General features: G+C 47.9%; 6 protein-coding genes across 7 annotated transcripts; 2 read left to right on the forward strand and 4 right to left on the reverse strand.

Moving 5' to 3' along the window:
* Positions 1 to 1,094: 1,094 nt before the first annotated feature.
* Positions 1,095 to 1,953, reverse strand: E1B28_005595 (uncharacterized protein). 2 transcript variants are annotated; one of them, XM_043160740.1, is made up of 4 exons: positions 1,813 to 1,953; positions 1,392 to 1,715; positions 1,281 to 1,335; positions 1,095 to 1,230 (listed from the first exon to the last, which is right to left on the reverse strand). In XM_043160740.1, the coding sequence occupies exons 1-3, from the start codon at positions 1,851 to 1,853 to the stop codon at positions 1,287 to 1,289; spliced, it is 414 nt and encodes a 137-aa protein (XP_043011250.1). In that variant the 5' UTR covers positions 1,854 to 1,953; the 3' UTR covers positions 1,095 to 1,230; positions 1,281 to 1,286. The 2 variants fall into 2 exon arrangements, with proteins under 2 accessions (XP_043011250.1, XP_043011249.1); XM_043160739.1 differs by having other exon boundaries at positions 1,392 to 1,953.
* Positions 1,954 to 2,015: 62 nt separating this feature from the next.
* On the forward strand, positions 2,016 to 3,957 carry E1B28_005596 (uncharacterized protein). Its single transcript, XM_043150164.1, has 8 exons — positions 2,016 to 2,203; positions 2,257 to 2,450; positions 2,503 to 2,563; positions 2,627 to 2,949; positions 3,021 to 3,281; positions 3,344 to 3,409; positions 3,534 to 3,594; positions 3,665 to 3,957. The coding sequence occupies exons 1-8, from the start codon at positions 2,101 to 2,103 to the stop codon at positions 3,748 to 3,750; spliced, it is 1,155 nt and encodes a 384-aa protein (XP_043011251.1). The 5' UTR covers positions 2,016 to 2,100; the 3' UTR covers positions 3,751 to 3,957.
* A 30-nt stretch (positions 3,958 to 3,987) lies between these two features.
* E1B28_005597 (uncharacterized protein) lies at positions 3,988 to 7,543 on the reverse strand (the record flags this gene model as incomplete). Its single annotated transcript, XM_043150165.1, has 19 exons — positions 3,988 to 4,352; positions 4,417 to 4,525; positions 4,586 to 4,710; positions 4,770 to 4,816; positions 4,874 to 4,985; positions 5,048 to 5,126; positions 5,183 to 5,290; positions 5,354 to 5,502; positions 5,554 to 5,743; positions 5,804 to 5,862; positions 5,913 to 6,053; positions 6,108 to 6,268; positions 6,318 to 6,431; positions 6,484 to 6,493; positions 6,554 to 6,701; positions 6,758 to 6,831; positions 6,882 to 7,046; positions 7,102 to 7,317; positions 7,381 to 7,543. The coding sequence occupies 19 exons, from the start codon at positions 7,541 to 7,543 to the stop codon at positions 3,988 to 3,990; spliced, it is 2,535 nt and encodes an 844-aa protein (XP_043011252.1).
* Positions 7,544 to 8,074: 531 nt separating this feature from the next.
* Positions 8,075 to 11,665, reverse strand: E1B28_005598 (uncharacterized protein). The gene is made up of 11 exons (XM_043150166.1): positions 11,586 to 11,665; positions 11,505 to 11,536; positions 9,859 to 11,454; positions 9,649 to 9,804; positions 9,427 to 9,597; positions 9,189 to 9,367; positions 9,012 to 9,128; positions 8,817 to 8,954; positions 8,570 to 8,764; positions 8,298 to 8,516; positions 8,075 to 8,236 (listed from the first exon to the last, which is right to left on the reverse strand). Exons 1-11 carry the CDS (start codon positions 11,630 to 11,632, stop codon positions 8,210 to 8,212), a joined length of 2,877 nt encoding a protein of 958 aa, XP_043011253.1. The 5' UTR covers positions 11,633 to 11,665; the 3' UTR covers positions 8,075 to 8,209.
* A 1,032-nt stretch (positions 11,666 to 12,697) lies between these two features.
* E1B28_005599 (uncharacterized protein) lies at positions 12,698 to 13,858 on the forward strand. Its single transcript, XM_043150167.1, has 2 exons — positions 12,698 to 12,895; positions 12,964 to 13,858. Exons 1-2 carry the CDS (start codon positions 12,824 to 12,826, stop codon positions 13,768 to 13,770), a joined length of 879 nt encoding a protein of 292 aa, XP_043011254.1. The 5' UTR covers positions 12,698 to 12,823; the 3' UTR covers positions 13,771 to 13,858.
* E1B28_005600 (uncharacterized protein) lies at positions 13,859 to 16,822 on the reverse strand. The gene is made up of 4 exons (XM_043150168.1): positions 16,755 to 16,822; positions 16,291 to 16,698; positions 15,954 to 16,230; positions 13,859 to 15,902 (listed from the first exon to the last, which is right to left on the reverse strand). Exons 1-4 carry the CDS (start codon positions 16,761 to 16,763, stop codon positions 14,002 to 14,004), a joined length of 2,595 nt encoding a protein of 864 aa, XP_043011255.1. The 5' UTR covers positions 16,764 to 16,822; the 3' UTR covers positions 13,859 to 14,001.
* Positions 16,823 to 17,292: the final 470 nt, after the last annotated feature.

The raw sequence follows: 17,292 nt of genomic DNA on the forward strand, positions 1-17,292 counted from the left end.
GCCTTGTCATTCTAATCCAAACAAAGTCGCACATAGTATATGCCTCCTAAGTAAATAAACTCTTAGGTTGGCCAAAGGCTGAATTCTTCGTTGAGATGTCGTAGTTGATCACTGTTAATTGGAGCATAACCTCCTACCGCGTCCTCGGACTCTCCGGGAATCGACATCGAAGGGGAGAAACCGCAGAAAAGCCCACGGTCACTCAAAAAGTTGAAACGATTTGCGTACTTTTACCTCTAGTCGACAACTTAGAAACCAATTCAGCAAGTTACTCTGTTCCAAAATGGCCCCGGGTTATTTGTCCAGGATCATCATGATCACCGAAGCGCATCTTCAAGCTTCAAGCCCAGGAGCCACTCTGTGTCACAGTAACTTAGAACTGAAATGCACTTTAATTCAGATGCTTGGATAGCACACTCCACTTTGAGCAAGCCGTGAGCATTTTAGTCGTGAAAACGACTTCTGTTAACCTTTATGTAGTAACTACATAATGTACTACTCGGAATTCAACGCACAACGGAGCCCGTGCAAAAACACACGTCCGTCGATCCGCCAATCACCTCGCCAAGAGACAACTCATCGCACGAACTTGATACCTCTTGGGCCCGGGATATAGTAATATAGGTTTTGTAGCAGTTGAGTAGCAGTAATAAGCCCACCTACTACTACATACTCTTACTTAACAAGTACATTGTGAAATTCCCGCTGGGACGTTAGAATGTATCCAACCCGCCAAAAGTCGTCCGAGATCTCAAGGCGAGCACTGATAAATACTGGCGTTCAGGAGCATGACGGATGAAGAGGAAACGAGTTTGAATTTATTTCTCTTCTTTTTGATTTCAGGTCCTTCAAGGGGCGGAGAGAGGTCATATGGCCCTCGTCAAGGGGTGAAAAATTTGAGATGATTTTCACCGACGCTTTCGCACATCTCATTGACAGACGACGATCGAGATGTACACACACAAGGCACCCAAAGGCGAGCAGAGAGCTTGACGGCGTAGAGTACGCCGTTGCTTGGAAGGCGACTTGTTGTTGCCATGAGACGAGAATTTGATCGATAAAATATTGGATGAAGCATATGTAGCACACGATGTGATTCTGCCAAGGGGTGGACGGGAACCAGGATCTATGAACTCACTTGTCTGCATTCCCATGATTCTTCGGAACGCGTTCTTACCAAGGTTGGACAAAGGGTGAAACTCTGAACGTCAGTCGGCGTCATGATGGTCACTGAAAAATGATACATATCCAGCGATAATGATAACATGATATGTACTTACAGGTTACTATGTCCCCCGCAGATCCTGACGCGCATCGCACGGAAAGATGATAGACCTTCGTGAGGTTTTAGCTTCACCACAATAAACTGAGAATGGAGAAACTGTACTTGCGAATATAAGTGGATCATTCCGGGTTTGACCGTGAAGGTGTGGTTGAAATTTCCAAGAGCTCTCCAGATGCAAAGCGGAGACCAAACGTCCTTTGTGGTAGCACCCGTGTAAGACATTAGATGATAGAAAGTAATATCTGCGATTGAGTGTGGGGGTGCAGTGGGTCGGACTCCTATCAACACGCTAAGTACCCCGTCGGCGGGGTGGGCCCGAAGTCGCTCGAATACCAGCGGAAGGTTGAAACGTTGATCCTGAAGCATAGCCATCATCATTGGGCCACTAGCATCACTTGAAGGCGTTGAAATTGATGAGCTGGACGTTTCGCTGCTCCGGCAAAGTAGAATTTATGCAGATCAAAATGATTCAAATCACTGTCTGTCTGATAGATGGAATGCCAGGATATCGCATAGAGAAGACGAACCAAAACGACAGAATGGTTGCTAGCATGAAACGCATTGCCATGACAGAGAGCACACGCCTTGTGAGAATAACACACTTGTAAGCTGGGTCCGGGATCCCGAGCAGCAGCTTGAAAACGACGAGGCGAGTGGCGGTGAGGACTGGAGTCTGGGTTGCTGACAAATAGGGAAATAACACGAGCGGGCAGTACATAATAGTCACGCCCTCCTCTGTTTTGCTGTCCAGCTTGTCCCTCTTTTCCCCTCATCACCCTTCTCCTTTCTTGCTCGCTTCCTTGTCGTCCTCAACGATGTCAGAGACCACTCAGACCGAAGCCAAGGCCCCTAAATCTAAACATTCACATGCGGCGTCAACAGCTGCTCCTACTCCTCGAAAAGTCCGTTTCAATGTCGGTCAGTCCAACGTCTCCGTTTTTTGTTCCAGTCTCCCTGACGGGTTTGCGCAGGGACTCAGTACCAGGTCTTGGATGTGGTCGGAGAGGGTGCCTATGGTATTGTCTGCTCTGCTGTGCATCGACCAAGTGGACGCAAGGTCGCGATTAAGAAGATCGCTCCTTTTGACCATTCGATGTTCTGTCTTCGAACCTTGAGAGAACTCAAACTACTCAAGTTTCTGAGTGAGGCTGGTGTCAGCGAGAATGTATGTCTGTCTCGTTTGCGCGACAATGGTGACACTCATTATTTAAAAAAAGATAATCTCAGTTCTCGATATCATCAAGCCACCATCTCTGGAAGCATTCAAAGAGGTCTATCGTATGTTCCGAATTATTGTTTTTATCCATCCTCAGTACGACTTATCTCTATCTGGCTGAACAGTAATTCAAGAACTCATGGAAACCGACATGCACCGTGTTATTCGTACACAGGACTTATCGGATGATCATGCGCAGTATTTCGTCTATCAAACGCTTCGAGCACTCAAGGCTCTTCATTCCGCCGATGTCATCCACCGAGATTTGAAACCATCCAACTTGCTGCTCAATGCAAACTGCGATCTAAAAGTTTGCGACTTTGGCTTGGCGCGCTCAGTGAAGACCGCTGAACCCTCGGGTACAGAGACCGGTTTTATGACTGAATATGTTGCAACTCGGTGGTATCGCGCGCCCGAAATCATGCTTACCTTCAAGCAATACACCAAAGTACGTACCTCACGTAATTGTCCTTGTTCCATCCCCATACTTTTTGTTTACTTGCTCTTGTACTTTAATAGGCTATCGATGTCTGGTCAGTCGGATGTATATTGGCTGAGATGCTTTCTGGGAAGCCGTTGTTCCCTGGAAGGGACTACCACCATCAACTCACCCTTATCTTGGACGTTTTGGGAACACCGACCCTGGACGAGTTCTACGCTATCACCACCAGGAGATCGAGAGACTATATCCGTGCTTTGCCATTCCGAAAACGCCGCCCCTTCTCGCAAATCTTCCCCAATGCCAATCCAATGGCTATCGACTTCCTCACAAAAACGCTTGTGAGTCTTCGCAACCCTCGGCGTCCGTGAAACAAGGTTGATCAACCTCTGTATTTTGTCAGACCTTTGATCCTAAGAAACGAATTAACGTTGAGGAGGCATTAGCGCATCCATATCTAGAAGCCTACGTGAGTTGTCAATTCTCCTAGTGACTAACCTCGACTCATAATAAACGACCACGTCCATCTTCGGACATCAAAAATCACTCCACTTCCTTCCTGTGTTCGGCGGCATGACGCATGATGAATCCAGCATGATCCTGATGATGAACCTGTTGCTCCCCCACTCGACCCGGAATTCTTCGAATTCGATCGTATGTTGATATTTACCCTTCTTCGCTCCAACATCATGCTGATTTTTATGTTTCTTCTGTATATCAATAGTCCACAAAGACGACATCAGTCGTGAGCAATTAAAGGAACTACTGTATGAGGAAATAATGGCGTTCAAACCTGCCCCGATTGTATAATATGTGGAGTGCAAGCCTTGAAGGCTGTTCGTTCGATCACATTTCATCTTGTATACTGTTATCGCTCGCTAGCATCTAAATTGTTTGATATGTTTTGGTTCATCTTACACTTTTTTAACCCTGCATAGAAGGATAATCGTATTAAGCAGGACCATTGTCGATCATTCGTTTCATTTATATGAAGTGAACACTGATATCACAAGTTCGATTCTTCCCGAGGCTCAGCGTCATGATGAGCTACACTAGTGAGGCACGAGTGGGATATTTTCGAGGTGGGTGGGTATCTGGGCTGTGGGACTTCTCGATCTCGGCCCTCCAAGAATGCACTGTGGAAATCGCCATTTCTACCATCTTCATAAATGAATTTCGTCCCTTCTCAGCATCTTCCTTGACCTTCTCGAACTTTCTCAGAAGCGCATCCTTTTCAGAGGCAGAAACAACTTCAGTAGCCAAGAGGCCATCCCAAACACGAGCTGCGAGCCGATAACTCGTACTTTCTTGCTCCTCGTCAAAACAGGATTGAATGCTTTTGATAGCCCCTTTCATGGGATGTTTAACGGCTCCAAGAGCAGCGGCGACAGGACAGATTGTCAAGTTGGCACCTACCAGAGGGGGTTTGTTAAAAAGGTTGAAACCAACGGTAGGAGAAACACTTCAGAGCCTCACAGCCTCGTGCGGATCCCTTCATGATACCGACTAGACCTTCCTTTTGGGCTCCTTTCCAAGGTTCAATGACCAACCCGGCGACACCATCATAGCAGCCGTAGCATAGACTCTTGAAGAGGTGTCAACTGGAATGTCCAAACATAATGCCTCAAGGTGACAACTTACTTACCTTACTTCCCTCTCGAAGACCACTCAAAAAATCATAAACTTGACCCTCTTGACGAACTTCACACCCGTATAGCTCCGGTAAATTGTGGAAACCTTTCTGTATCGAAGAGATGGTCCTCACGATACCTATAATAATAATATTTTTCTTTCAAATAGGCGAGTTACACTAGGAAGCCTGAACTCACCTCTAGGGATAGCTGTGGTCGTCTCAATGAGACCATCTTTTGGAGATCTAGCGAAGAGGTCAGATACATTGCTTGTAGATGAGGAAAGGAAAAGAAATGCATACGTTAACGTCTTCACGAGCCCACCCGAGAAATGAGTTACGATCCAAAACACCGACATCGCACTCCCGGTAATAGGATCGGTCACAGTTCTTTTAGTCGAATATTCTTTGGGTCCTAATAAAGGCACACTGAGCCCAGTTCGTTGTCTCGGACAGCCTGAGCGGACAAATACAAACTGTGCAATTTCAGGGTCTGCATTTCGAGTTCCCCAGCGTCAGCGAGAACTTGGGCAGCGAATCCACTCAGTTTCAAAGACTATTTGAGATAACATATCAATTGCGAATCCCACAGTGAAGGAACTGATGGCATACGTATTTTGGAAACCACCATACTGCCGCTCTGGATGGATCGAGGTCGCATCTCATGTTTTTCAATGGCAAGTGCTTATAAAAGCTCTCGACGCCCTTGTTCACGCCATCCTGCGGGACGGGATTTGGCATGATAGATCACGACAGAGGAAGAGGAAGAGATGTAAGGGATACCTCGTTCTTTATTCGGGCGGCCATTTTCGCAGCAGCAGCTTTTGCCTTCGGGCTTAACGCGAACTTGATGGCATCGCAAAGATTATCGGCGTTGAGTTTCTTACGTGGTATTGGAGCAGGCCCGGCTCCCGCCCTGTGAATCATATTCCCTAATCATAGTTCAAGATGAGATATCCCCTTTGATTGAAGTAAGTATTCACCCCAGAAAGGTTGGTCGCCGAAGAAGGGAACTACAACAGTGGGTTTCCCTTTCGCCAGTCCAGCAGACGTGGTCCCCGCACCCCCATGATGGATGACTGCGGCAACACGGTCCCCGTCAAACAGCCAATCGTGAGGGATATTCCCGAGAAGAAATATATGGGGCGGTACCGTCACTCCACCCAATCCGCCCTGTGAATTTGAGCACAAGTCAGCATTTGTGTGGTACCACAGCACATCAGGACTCCTTACCCATCCCGCGGAGACCAACGCTCGTACTCCGGCTTTTCGTGTTGCTTCGAATATGGTCACTTAATTGGCGAGTAAGCAAAGAGACCTCATAAACTTTCGGTACACTTACTAGTCATAGCAGCAGCATCATCTACGACTACTGAGCCGAATCCGATGTAGACCGGGGGTTCACCAGCACCTAGAAAGGCCAAGAGATCGTCCGGCGGTGTATAGGATGTTGCCAAATCGAGAAAGTAGAAACCGACCACGTCTAGTAGATGAAGGTTCTGACTCGATGTTTGTCAGATGAGACAGATTGCCATACCAATGTGATTCTTCCAGTCCTCAGGTTTGGGAACAAGGGCAGGACTCATACAATAAGTCCATGGTACTTTGAGAGTATCGACGTAACTTGGGCCTGAGTACAAGGCGAGGGGTTTGAGGTTCACTGTACGTGACCGGAATTTGTTGACAATGTCACCGATCCTGCAGCTTCCGTGAATTCTGCAGTACTATATCGAAGCACAGAACGTACCCGTGCCAAGTAAGGATATCCGCAAGAGCATAACTCAGATAGTTGGTAATCCCGCGTTTTGCATTCGATTCCTGTATACTGACCAGAGGATGGTGGAACGCTGTCGTCGGGCTCCTATCCTCAAATGTGGTCGAACGACTCGTAATAAATGTTCATCAAAACGTACCATGGCATAGCTAATCGTACCGTGAAGGTTCAACTTTCACCAAATCGAGACAATAACTTGGAGGGCGTACTAAAGCTCAGCTGTAACGGAATTCCGAGCGCTTCTGCGCAGTGAACATGAGCGAAAGCGGGCGGGTTGGATATAATGGCGTCGACAGCGAATGAACGGCCGGTTGTCGGGCATGGGGAGTAGCAAGAATGCCAGCAGCCATCAATCATCTAGCATAGTGAAAGCCCATAAGATGATATCACTAAACAGAGAGAATCCGATTCACCTCATTAAGCATCCTCCGTTTTCTGGGAATATCGCCATTAATGAGGGACTCCACGCCTGGGATGAGGCCCGGGTCTGCAAAGATTTCTCCGTCACTTGCTTAGAGTCTGTGAAACTTGACGTACTCTTGACCATGTAGCTCATGAGCTCTTTAGGGTCTCCTCCAATATCGAAAAACTCGAGTCCATGGTCCTCCACGAAGGAACTGAAGGTCTGGTGGGTTGCAATCCGGACGCGATGACCATCTTCGCGAAGTTTTTTGCCCAAAGCCACATAAGGCTGCACATCACCTATTCAGCATTTGAACTGATGGTTTTCTGCTGTAGAGAATGAAGAGATCCACACCTCTACTCCCGACAATCATAATGACTATATTCAACTTGGGAACATTTTTCCATCCATCTTTGTCCACTGCGAACTCGTGCACTCCTTTTGCATGATCTGAAGGAAGGTCAGGTAATCTTTTCTTTACCTTCAAAGAGATGGAGATGCTTCCATCCCGTTTGATGCAGGCGTTGGACTCAAGGCCCCTCCCAGCCTTTGTATAATGCGCGAAAGAGTCTAAGGTTGTCCGAAGTCAGTTTACCGAAAACTTGTATTTCTTTAAAACAATGAGACACTCACTATGTTGTATAGCTCGTGCGCCCCTAGGATAGGTTTCCAAGCTACTATCCCAACCCCGTCCGTGGTCGTCAAACAGAGGAAAGTCGTCCTCGTCGGTGAGCTCCTGCATATGGGCAGGTATCGGCGGTAAATCTTTATTGACAATTGACGTGTCTAGTATCATTTCGAGGTGAGCGGGTATTGCGATGGATGAAAAAGCCCCAATAACGTCCTCAAAAGGTTCGGGTAAAAGAGGGGAAGGGGGAGCCTCAGTAAATTATGTTGCTTGATATAAAACCCCGCATGAATAACCGGCAAACCGTATGTCAACGTTGTTACTCGTAACGGCTGCGGAGAATGCAATACTGATGAGCTTCAGGTGCGCAGTCGTGTAGAGCCATGTGGCGTTATGAGTTTGCAGCAGGTTTATGCGAGGGCAGTCTCCAAGTAAGCTACTGAGCAGTTGCAGATAATCCTACTCACCCTGGTACTTAAGTGTCTTGGTCTTGGGGTGGTCTCATATCCTCTACCTGTCATAGTAGTGCGTTAGTGCAACTCCTTCTGAGATTCAAAGCCAGACCGATACCGCGTAAAAAACCGCAGCAAGCTGTCCGAATGTATGAGAGATAAAAAGCGGGCGAGGTATCTTCTTTCTCATGTCCATGGGCGCGGGCAATTCAGATAAGCTCAATTCAGCGTCTCAAGTTCCACACCAGAACGAGTTGGTAGCGATAGCATATATTCATGCATGCCACTGTAGTACGAGTGAGAAGAAGGAAAATAATGAGAGATATGCTTTACTATGGCCTTCTGCATCCATAGGCGATTTACACCGATACCCTTAAACAAATTAATATCCGCCTCCACTTCCATTGACCTGCGAGGTTTCTCGAAATTAGACCCACATAAGCCAAGAACTACACAGAGCATGAACACACCTTCTCTTTGATACTCGTAATGAACTGATGATAACTGGGTAGTACATCTGCTCTGTCTTGAATCAGAGCGCTGAGTGCCCAAAGTCTCAACGGGGCTTCACCATCCTCCTTAACGATATACAAGTGAGGATGATAGACCCCACGACGCATCTCGCGCGTCTTATTGACGATGGCGTTCACCCGTTGATTAAACGGGTTGTCCAATACAGGGAGTGTTGTCTGTGACAGTCTTTGAGAAAAAATAAAGCAAGATAAACGTAAAATCAACTGACTTTTCCTCCCCTCAGAGCATCATAACCCGGGAGGTTAAAGACATCCATTATCAACTGGGGTACAGCATCCCGACCAACCCAAAGGAATATCGTTTGACCGTCCTCAATGAGGTATAGTCCATGCCTCTCGAAGCGTTCTGAGGTCAAAGGCAAAGCGGGGGGTAGGATTACACCGTTCTCTTCAATCGTTCCAGCCTTAAAATATGACCGATTTAGCAGCAGAGATAACGAAATCCTGACAACGTACCTCAGGAGGCATGTTATGTAACGAGTAGAACGTCGGGTAGATGTAAGGGATCAACAATTGCGCAGGCAGCGAGGTTAAAAGAGCTTGAGAGTATGCCCGAATATCTGGAGGAATCTGTGCACTTTGACGAACGCCAACCTATTCGGATATACCATTAGAACTTCGTTAGAACCCAATCAGGAAACATCCACGTACATTCTTCAAAAGGCCCAACACAAGAATAGGAAGCATCTTCAAGTTATCAGCTATTGCCAACTGTGCGCTTGCACCAGCGCCAGCGGCGGTCATGCTTCCTTTGTAGGTGGTCAAGATCTACGAATGCGTTAACATCAGGGAAGAACGGCATCATTAGTGACTTCCACGACCACGCACCTCAACCACCTTGTTGAATAATGCATCTCTTGCATCTTCCAGTTTATGCGTCAATGTCCTCTCTACAGCCTTATTGGCAAGCAGCGTAGCCAGTGCAACCTGATCAGCAGAGGCAAAGAGTTCTGAGAGGTTCGAGGTAGTGGGTAACGCTTGCGTGACCACACGAATGCGACGCTCGCCTGGTAAAAAAAAAGATAATGAGGATACCACTGTTCCCAGAGCACACGTTACTACTTACCGTAACACGTCGTGTGCAAGATGGCAGTCTGGAAAACAACGAAAGGCGCAGTGATGGTTTCTTCGATTTGAACTTCGATTGCGTAACTCTGGTCTGTGGGGACAGCAGGCATAGCGAGCAGGTCGGTGGATCGTACGAAGAAGTTGCCATGGAATGAAGCCATGCGCAGTCCTAGTGCAAAATGGTCAATAGAACCCAACATATGGGGAGACTATAATCCACCTCGTGAAGCACGAACACGCATAACAGCCTCCAACATGATCGGCATCGCGAGTACCTCCCCAAACTCATGAGCAAACTTAACAGCATCTTCCGTGCGGCCGGCGTTAAATCCAGGGTAGTAGTAAGTTTGTCCAGAGGTATAGTGAGGAAGACAAGCTAGAGTTTGCGCATGTCAATATAGAAACATGTAAAGTGGAACACGAGACATACCTAGACTGGCCACGTCTTGGTAACCTGCGCTGAACAAGAACATATCCACAGACATCTGAGCCCTGGAACACTCGATTGCGAACGTCTTGTAGAATGGCGACGCTGCTTGAAGAAGACCGCTTTCCTTTGTAGTTCCCAGTACCTTAGGATCCTCCCTGTTCTTCAAGGCACCGGCGCCAATGCTTGGTAAACTACTGGTCAACACGATAATCTTGCCACCGATTGGAGACATGAGTTTGAAACCCGCTTGCAACGCAGGACCTAAAGCAGACCCAACGATCCCGTTATCAACAAACATGTCTGGGATTCGACCAAGCAGCGTCTCGAGACCGGCGCGGGATTCGACCAGGTTGACAAGAAGGTCATTTGGTTTAGGAAGAAAGACGTCATCTGTGTCGGATACGACGAGCATAGATGAGTCAGTCGTTCCTGGGGTGATCGAGAAGAAGTAGAGGGATGTGTCGAAAGCAACAATGGCGACCTTGGTACGGGCTTCCTCATCCGGAATCCTATCGAGGTTCTCGAGAATCGCACGACTGGCAGTGGCTACCATTCCACTCTGCACAGCGGCATGACTTACATCGATGAGGAACACATAGACCGCCGGTTGGGGAGGCCGAACCATGTACTCGGTGGGTGCTACGAATTCAACGACAGCATGGTTCAGTTCGGCGCGTTGCCATCGATCGCCGGGTTGGTTTCTAGCTTGATCCCAGTCGAACATCTGGGGCACTTCGTTCGACATGTTACACATGCAACAACGCCATCTATTTCCTCCATCAATGAATTGCACGTACGGGTTAATGTACGTGCGACATCTTCTACATCTCGCAATTACGGTGTCAGTGACGAGGGGTACTGCCGGATCTTCACCTGGATTGACCGTCGATGTTGCATCTGGATTATTGGGGTCAGCAGGAGGATGCGGTAACGGGGCTGTGTGGTCGGCTTTGAGGGTACGATAAGGCGTGAGGATAAGGGCAAGCGGAATTTTGGCCTTGCTAAGAAGGGACGAAGTAGTGGGAACAGCATTCAAAGTCGACCTCTGATAAGACCAGTGTGCATTGGCTAAAGGTGAGGGAGATATACACGAGTTGGGTGGGAGTCGAATTTCCGGAGGTGGGCGGAGTAATTCGCGGTGGTCTGGGGGGGATGTAAGCAAGTTGGTAGTGTAGAGTTGGAACTGTTTCTGTCCGCCCATGCCCATTTGCCCAAATTGGTCAGTCAATGCATTCATCCCGGCCTGTCCATACTGAGGTTGCTGCTGAAACTGTTGGTCCGGAGCGAGAGGTTGATTTTGGTCGCCGTAATAAGGCGGTTGTTGACCTTGCTGTTGACCTTGCTGCATCGCGAATTGCCCTTGTCCTACAAGGCCAGGCGTAAATAATTGACTACCACCCTGTGGTGCAGCCATCCCTGGTTGTGGCGCAGTAAATTGACTCTGCGGGTCCTCCGCACTTCCGTAATACGCCTGAGTCTGACCAGCAGCATATTGTCGTCGTTTCGAGTGATGAGAAGGGGCAAATGAAGCTGCAGGATCTTGTTGAGGAGCATTTGCAGCTGGAGGTTCCCATTGAGTATGTCCTGTCGCGGTTTCTGATGAAAAAAGTCAGGTTTGAGTTACTTGGAAGATCGTATTTCCTGACCTATAAAGAGATATCGTTGGTTTGGTTCATCCCTAGAATCACCTTGTGAGAATCGACCATTTCCTATCGAAATATGTTTACCATTGAGCAGCCCATCCAGGAGGCAACTGTTGAGCTGGAGAGGCCATAGTGGATGGATGATAAGAGTGACAGCCTTTAAATTTGTCGCGACAAAAATTTGTGCGTGTTTCTGACGTGGCTACACCAGCCGCTTCTTATTTTCTCCCATCATCCACAACAAGAAATCATATCTACGCAACATGATCTCAAAAAAATCTGAGTCAACAGTTGAGGACTTGACTGCTTCGCCATCTGGCCGACTCGGTGAAGAGATTCAATGGTCTTGTGTCACAACAAAGTATCGTGGAGGAGTACTTGGAAGGCTATCGGATTTTTTCAAGACTCAGAGTGAGTTCTGAATGCCGCCAATAGCTACCAAGGGTGTAACCAATTGTTTCGCAGTCGTCGCAGTTCCTGGTATGAACCGTGATTCGATTTCTATTGTGCAATTTCATGGAAAACCATCTTTGGGAGAACTATCGGAAAGTCAACGTTGGTTATTTCGTCCGGTTCTCGCTTTCCCATCAAAACGGGTGAAAACATGGCAAGTGTCTCCGCCTCAAGCTGGCCCAGTGAACAACGTTCTTCCATCCGTCATTCAGCGGTTTGTCATCGAGCCCCCCTGCGAACCATCTTATCAAAAAGGACCGCCAACCTTTCGTCATAGCAAGTAGAAGAAACCTTGCTCAGAAACAGACACACCCAGGCCGGTGTAGAAGATGGATAGTCTCGAACCTCACCCCAAGACCTTTGGTAAAGCTCATCAAGCTATGTTTTAGATCTGTCAATTTCGAATTCTGTCGATGTTATTCTACCCTCTTGGAATAGCCTTATGTGACAACAAGTCCACGTCTGAAATTAAGTCCCGTTCCCTGTTATGTTAGCCTCCGCGATCCACGGAAGAGAACATCAACTCATTCACGGTCAATGAGGGGGAACCAGTGTTCATGATCAAAACGTCTACGAAAGACCAGAACGCTGGTCAGATTCTTGAAAGAAATACCGTGTCAAACGCAATACGACTGCCTGAGGAAAACCGGAGATCCCTAAGTGAAGATCTATATGAAACTCACTGAAACGCACTGAAACTTGCGTTATGAAATGCATTCACGGCAACCGGACCGGAGGACCCGAGCCTTTCCCATACCTGCTCCAACCTCCATGGATGCATGACGTTCGTCAAGATATAGGCCGAAGCCCAGAGCTTTGAATCAACAGCTTGCGCTCTGAATCAGCATTGTAATTTGATCATAATCCTCATGGCATCGAACACTAGCCTCCAGTTGAAGGACTTCGAGATCGTATTCTTCGATGTATACGGGACATTATGTGTGAGTCGGTATCATAAGGCTCATCTCATTCGCAATCACCAAGTTCGACTTTATCTGGACATTTACAGGATTGGGAAACCGAAATATACAAATGCTTGAAACCACTCCTCTCCAGATTCCCCGCATCTTCAAAATGGTCCCGCAAGGAAGCACTAGAGGCCTTTACAGCCATCGAAATCGATCTTCAGGCGAAGCATCCTGGACTGCTCTACAGAGATCTCCTTGCGAAAGCACACGAAGTGATGGGGGAAAGATTGAAAGCCGCATCCGGCCAGGAAGTTCGTACGACTACTCTCGAAGGCGATCCTAGCACCATCGGCGCCTCTTCCTCAGGAGCAACAACGTCCACAGCCGCTTCTGAGAGCAAACCGTTTGAGAACCCGCACATAGCCTTCGGAAACTCTATCAAAGATTGGTCGCCATTCCCAGACACGGTAGAAGCATTACGCACTCTATCAAAGTACTACAAACTTTGCGTACTTTCCAATGTCGACCGCACCTCTTTCGCCCACACCTTGGCCAAACTCTCCGGAGACGAGTCACATCCGGAACTTTACCAACCACCTACAGAATCCGACAAGTTATGGTTCCCACAAGAAGTTCCCAATTCCAAATCCCCGTTCACCTTGATCCTAACAGCACAAGACGTCGGAAGTTACAAACCAGCTTTACACGGATTCGAGGTTGCGCTTGATATTGTCCAAAAGGATCCACACTTTGGGAAGAGTAACAGGGATGTGAAACAGAGGGTCCTTTGGGTAGCCCAGAGCTTGCACCACGACGTCAATCCCGCGACCAAGATTGGTATCAAGTGTGTTTGGATCGATAGGGCAGGGGCAGCAATGGGCTTAAACGGAGGGCATAATTATACATGAAAGTCGGAAACTTTGGGGCAGTTGGCTGAACAGGTGTCTAAGGAATGATACCATTACCACTCGAAATCAAATGTAGTTTTATCGCACTGCTGTGTATCCAATCGATTATATATTGTGGAGAAAGAACCAGTTGTAATAAGTACGTGTGTAAAGGGCATTAACACCAAGACAACATATATCGACTTTGCACGAAAGGTAAGCGAATTACATCAAGTAAAGAGAAAAAAGCTGTTATCGCTTCCTTCTCCCCTTCCCACCAGTTTCCGTTTTATTTGTTCTCGTCCCAGTACTCTTCCTAGACGACGACGCAGCATCGTTCGAGGTAGTAGACAATCTAGACGACCTTCTCCTCGTTTTTGTAGCACCAGCACCATCTTCATCGACCAACGTCGAAGTACGCGTTTTGCGTGGAGCACGTCGTGTCGGAAGGGGAGCTACCATGTCATCTTCCTCGAGTACAGCATCGGACTGCACACTACTGGCACCATCATCATCGTCCTCATCGTCATACATGGCGCCTGGAACACTACGTTTCATCCCGGCAGATATACTCTGCCGAGACGACGATTTTCGTTTACTGCTGGCGGTACCGCCTCGTGCTGAAGCAGACGTAGTGTTTTTCCGCGACACGCGCGTCTGTCTTGGTGGTTGGGTTTGTTGGGCAGAGTTATTATGAGCTCTGCTCGATCGATTACGACGGGTTTCTCGCGCTTCCTCAACATCATGTCCATCTTCCTCCTCTTCCTCCTCTTCCTCCATGAACGCCCCAGGTAATCTGCTAGACGAACTAGCACTCAAATCAGAAATCGAAGTATTTCCATGTCCATCACCACTCCTACCCTTCCTCGTCGTCTTCTGGTTCTGTGTTGGTTGGTTCCAATCGCGAGATATTACGTTTGACCCGTTCTTAACTTCCTTTGGCTTTCCGCCAAAGACAGAATAATTCAGCCCAGCTTCACCCTCACTATCCCTCCGTTTCCAATCGTCCACTTCCATACTTTCATCAACCCTTCCAGCACCGTCGTCCTCTTCGCTTTCGACCACGGCAGGTCTCTCGGGACTGATACTTGGGCTACCATCGCTCATCCTTCCCCTGGACCTGGATCCAGAACCCGTCCCTTTACCGTTTTGTTGCACCTGAGGACGGAAGAACGCATTTTCCTTTCTAGCAGAAGAATTGAAAGGATTGGACGATGTCGACGCTGACATCCCAATTCCGAAACCAAGGGTATCACCTCCATTGATATTTGTATTTGCAGAAGCAGCTGTAGGAATAATCGGGGGCCGAGTACTCGAACTGGCGCTAAGCGATAGAGAGTTCGCAAAACCCATACCAGCTGTACCGGTCGAAAGCATGGGAAAACCTCCGCTTTTTCTTTTCGCTGAATTACCCGTGCTAGCTCCAAATAGATTGAGAGCTGTTGCTGAAAGGGCAGGTGGGGGAAGTCTGTCAATCTTTTGTGTTGAGGAACCCAAAGTTGCAGACGTGGACGTGCTTCCGTTGCTCAGGGGAAATATGGAACCTCCAAACTTTGGTGCATTTGATAGAGAAAAGTTCAGGGGAGTATGCGAACCAGATCCTGGTCGCGACGGCGAGGGCTTTGGGATGCCATTGAGGGAGGATGACACAGGTGGACGAGGGATATCTTCCCATGACATACTGATATCGCCACCAGCATCCTGCACTGTATCGGACTCTTTTCGGCTTCTGCTGAGATCGCCGGAGCTAGACGGCCTCGACTTGTAAATTGGTACTGACTGATGTATGGTACCCAGTCCGCCAGATTCCAACTCGGAGTCTAACAGATTCCTCTCGACAGCAGGAAGAGCATGATAAACCTCTTGAATTATCTCGTCTCTCTCCTGAAACAGAGTTTGGGTGGATACAGCTGTGTCCTTTCCTTTCGAAGAGGTTGAGGACGCGATGAAACTACGATGCATCTTAACTGCCTCTGCATGCTTCCCGATTTGAATGAGTCGAACACAGGCGAGATTTTGAAGGACGGCAATGGACATGGCAGGAAGACCATCATCTTTCGAAGGAGATGATGCATAATTGTGAAGGATATTTTCCTCGTATGCACTCCACGGGAGGGTGAGTAGGTACGTTAGAGCCGAAGGTTTGGGAGTCGCTATCCATTATTATTGGTTGACCTCTGACGAAAAGGAGAAGGTAAACTCACGGGAAACACACCACTGTATCAGTTTTTTTAGCAGCCTTTCGCGTATAGGATCCGTCTCGCTGAACGTTCGTTGAAATTGCCAGGCTTCGAAAAGATTCAAGTGCGCAAGTGCAAGGGTGTAGGTGTCGATATCATCGGGTTCCTCGAGGCGAGGTTTAGCCGTTCTGACGTATTTCACTACGAGCGGTTGTGGATCCTTGGACTGAGAGATGATTTGAAGAATCTTTGAAGCATAGTCTCTGTTCAGACGGGGGTCCGAAAGTTGCGATACTGCACGCTATACGAATCCTCAGGTAAATTTTTTCGTAGAGATTTGACACGGGGAAAAAACGCGCACTGGAATGTCTACACCAGAATCCAAGCACCAATACGCGTCCGCCAATGCCACGAACTGAGGTGGTATTGATCTATCTCTCTGAAACTTCGACTCTCTACCGTCGCGGTGCCACTTCAGCAAGTAGTAAACCAATCCGTCCCTCTTCAGTCCATCATAATCAGGACTTTCAGCGATAGCGGTAAGAAGTCGTTGTAAACCATCCGGATTTGCAGGTGGATAAAGTGTATCGGCGTCTTTGACTCCACCAAGCGACAAGAGGATATCAAACAGAAGCGTATCACCCAACCACGCTCTTCTGTGCTCGATTTCCTCGAAAATAGGTTCACGCCACGGAAATGAAGTGGGAGTAAGATCGAAGTAGCTCAGCACGTCGCCTGAAAATGTACCGGAGGTCGGAGAGTCTTCATCCTAAAGATTTACAGGTCAGACTAGACTTTTCATCATTTTTGTGTTATCAGACGTACGACATCCATGAAAAGTTCAGCCGTTGAGCTCCAGGTGGGTGTATGGTTCAAAAAGACGTACAAGTCGTTGAACAACAACCGACAATTTCCAAAATGGGAAAATTCATGTCGACCACGTGCACTTTCCCTGGTCTATCTCCATCCATCGTCTTACTAAATTTCGGCATGACTGCAGTCACTCCTCTGAATTCGCTTCAATGCACTTACCCGCTGCCCTCTGCCCTCTGCAAAGCCTACTCTTCCTCCACTGGGTAATCTACTGCTTTTAGACCTATTTGACTCGTGTCTTCTTCCTTTCTTGAGCCAGAATTAGCATTGCTGGTGGCACTGTTCAGTGACAACCGATAGGGTCCTGCTGACTGCCGCTCTATCCTCTCACCATTGGTGCAGCGTCTTTGAAGCATTCGAATGGACTCCAGCGTGGCAATCTGATCTCTCGTTCAACAAGACTCCAAATATCTCTGCCTTCTTCTGTTTGCGTACCCACTTATCTTGAACTGGAAGCCGCTTTGGCGGAGCTGGAGATGGCTAGAAAAGA

This window comes from Marasmius oreades, chromosome 3 (genome assembly GCF_018924745.1).
Source record: "Marasmius oreades isolate 03SP1 chromosome 3, whole genome shotgun sequence".
Taxonomy (NCBI): Eukaryota; Fungi; Basidiomycota; class Agaricomycetes; order Agaricales; family Marasmiaceae; genus Marasmius; species Marasmius oreades.

What these genes read in the sequence shown, in the direction of transcription:
- E1B28_005595 (XM_043160740.1), bottom strand. Translation starts at nt 1,853, where the DNA reads ATGGCAATGCGTTTCATGCTAGCAACCATTCTGTCGTTTTG. An exon ending in GCAACCATTCTGTCGTTTTG is followed by an intron (nt 1,716 to 1,812) that starts GTTCGTCTTCTC and finishes TTGCCGGAGCAG; the next exon opens with CGAAACGTCCAGCTCATCAA. An exon ending in GGAATGATCCACTTATATTC is followed by an intron (nt 1,336 to 1,391) that starts GCAAGTACAGTT and finishes AACCTCACGAAG; the next exon opens with GTCTATCATCTTTCCGTGCG.
- E1B28_005596 (XM_043150164.1), top strand. Translation starts at nt 2,101, where the DNA reads ATGTCAGAGACCACTCAGACCGAAGCCAAGGCCCCTAAATCTAAACAT. An exon ending in AAAAGTCCGTTTCAATGTCG is followed by an intron (nt 2,204 to 2,256) that starts GTCAGTCCAACG and finishes GGGTTTGCGCAG; the next exon opens with GGACTCAGTACCAGGTCTTG. An exon ending in GGAATTCTTCGAATTCGATC is followed by an intron (nt 3,595 to 3,664) that starts GTATGTTGATAT and finishes GTATATCAATAG; the next exon opens with TCCACAAAGACGACATCAGT.
- E1B28_005598 (XM_043150166.1), bottom strand. Translation starts at nt 11,632, where the DNA reads ATGGCCTCTCCAGCTCAACAGTTGCCTCCTGGATGGGCTGCTCAATG. An exon ending in CCAAGACGTGGCCAGTCTAG is followed by an intron (nt 9,805 to 9,858) that starts GTATGTCTCGTG and finishes CGCAAACTCTAG; the next exon opens with CTTGTCTTCCTCACTATACC. An exon ending in ATGCTCTGAGGGGAGGAAAA is followed by an intron (nt 8,517 to 8,569) that starts GTCAGTTGATTT and finishes AGACTGTCACAG; the next exon opens with ACAACACTCCCTGTATTGGA.
- E1B28_005599 (XM_043150167.1), top strand. Translation starts at nt 12,824, where the DNA reads ATGGCATCGAACACTAGCCTCCAGTTGAAGGACTTCGAGATCGTATTC. An exon ending in ATGTATACGGGACATTATGT is followed by an intron (nt 12,896 to 12,963) that starts GTGAGTCGGTAT and finishes GGACATTTACAG; the next exon opens with GATTGGGAAACCGAAATATA.
- E1B28_005600 (XM_043150168.1), bottom strand. An exon ending in ATTCTGGTGTAGACATTCCA is followed by an intron (nt 16,231 to 16,290) that starts GTGCGCGTTTTT and finishes GGATTCGTATAG; the next exon opens with CGTGCAGTATCGCAACTTTC. An exon ending in GATACAGTGGTGTGTTTCCC is followed by an intron (nt 15,903 to 15,953) that starts GTGAGTTTACCT and finishes AATAATGGATAG; the next exon opens with CGACTCCCAAACCTTCGGCT.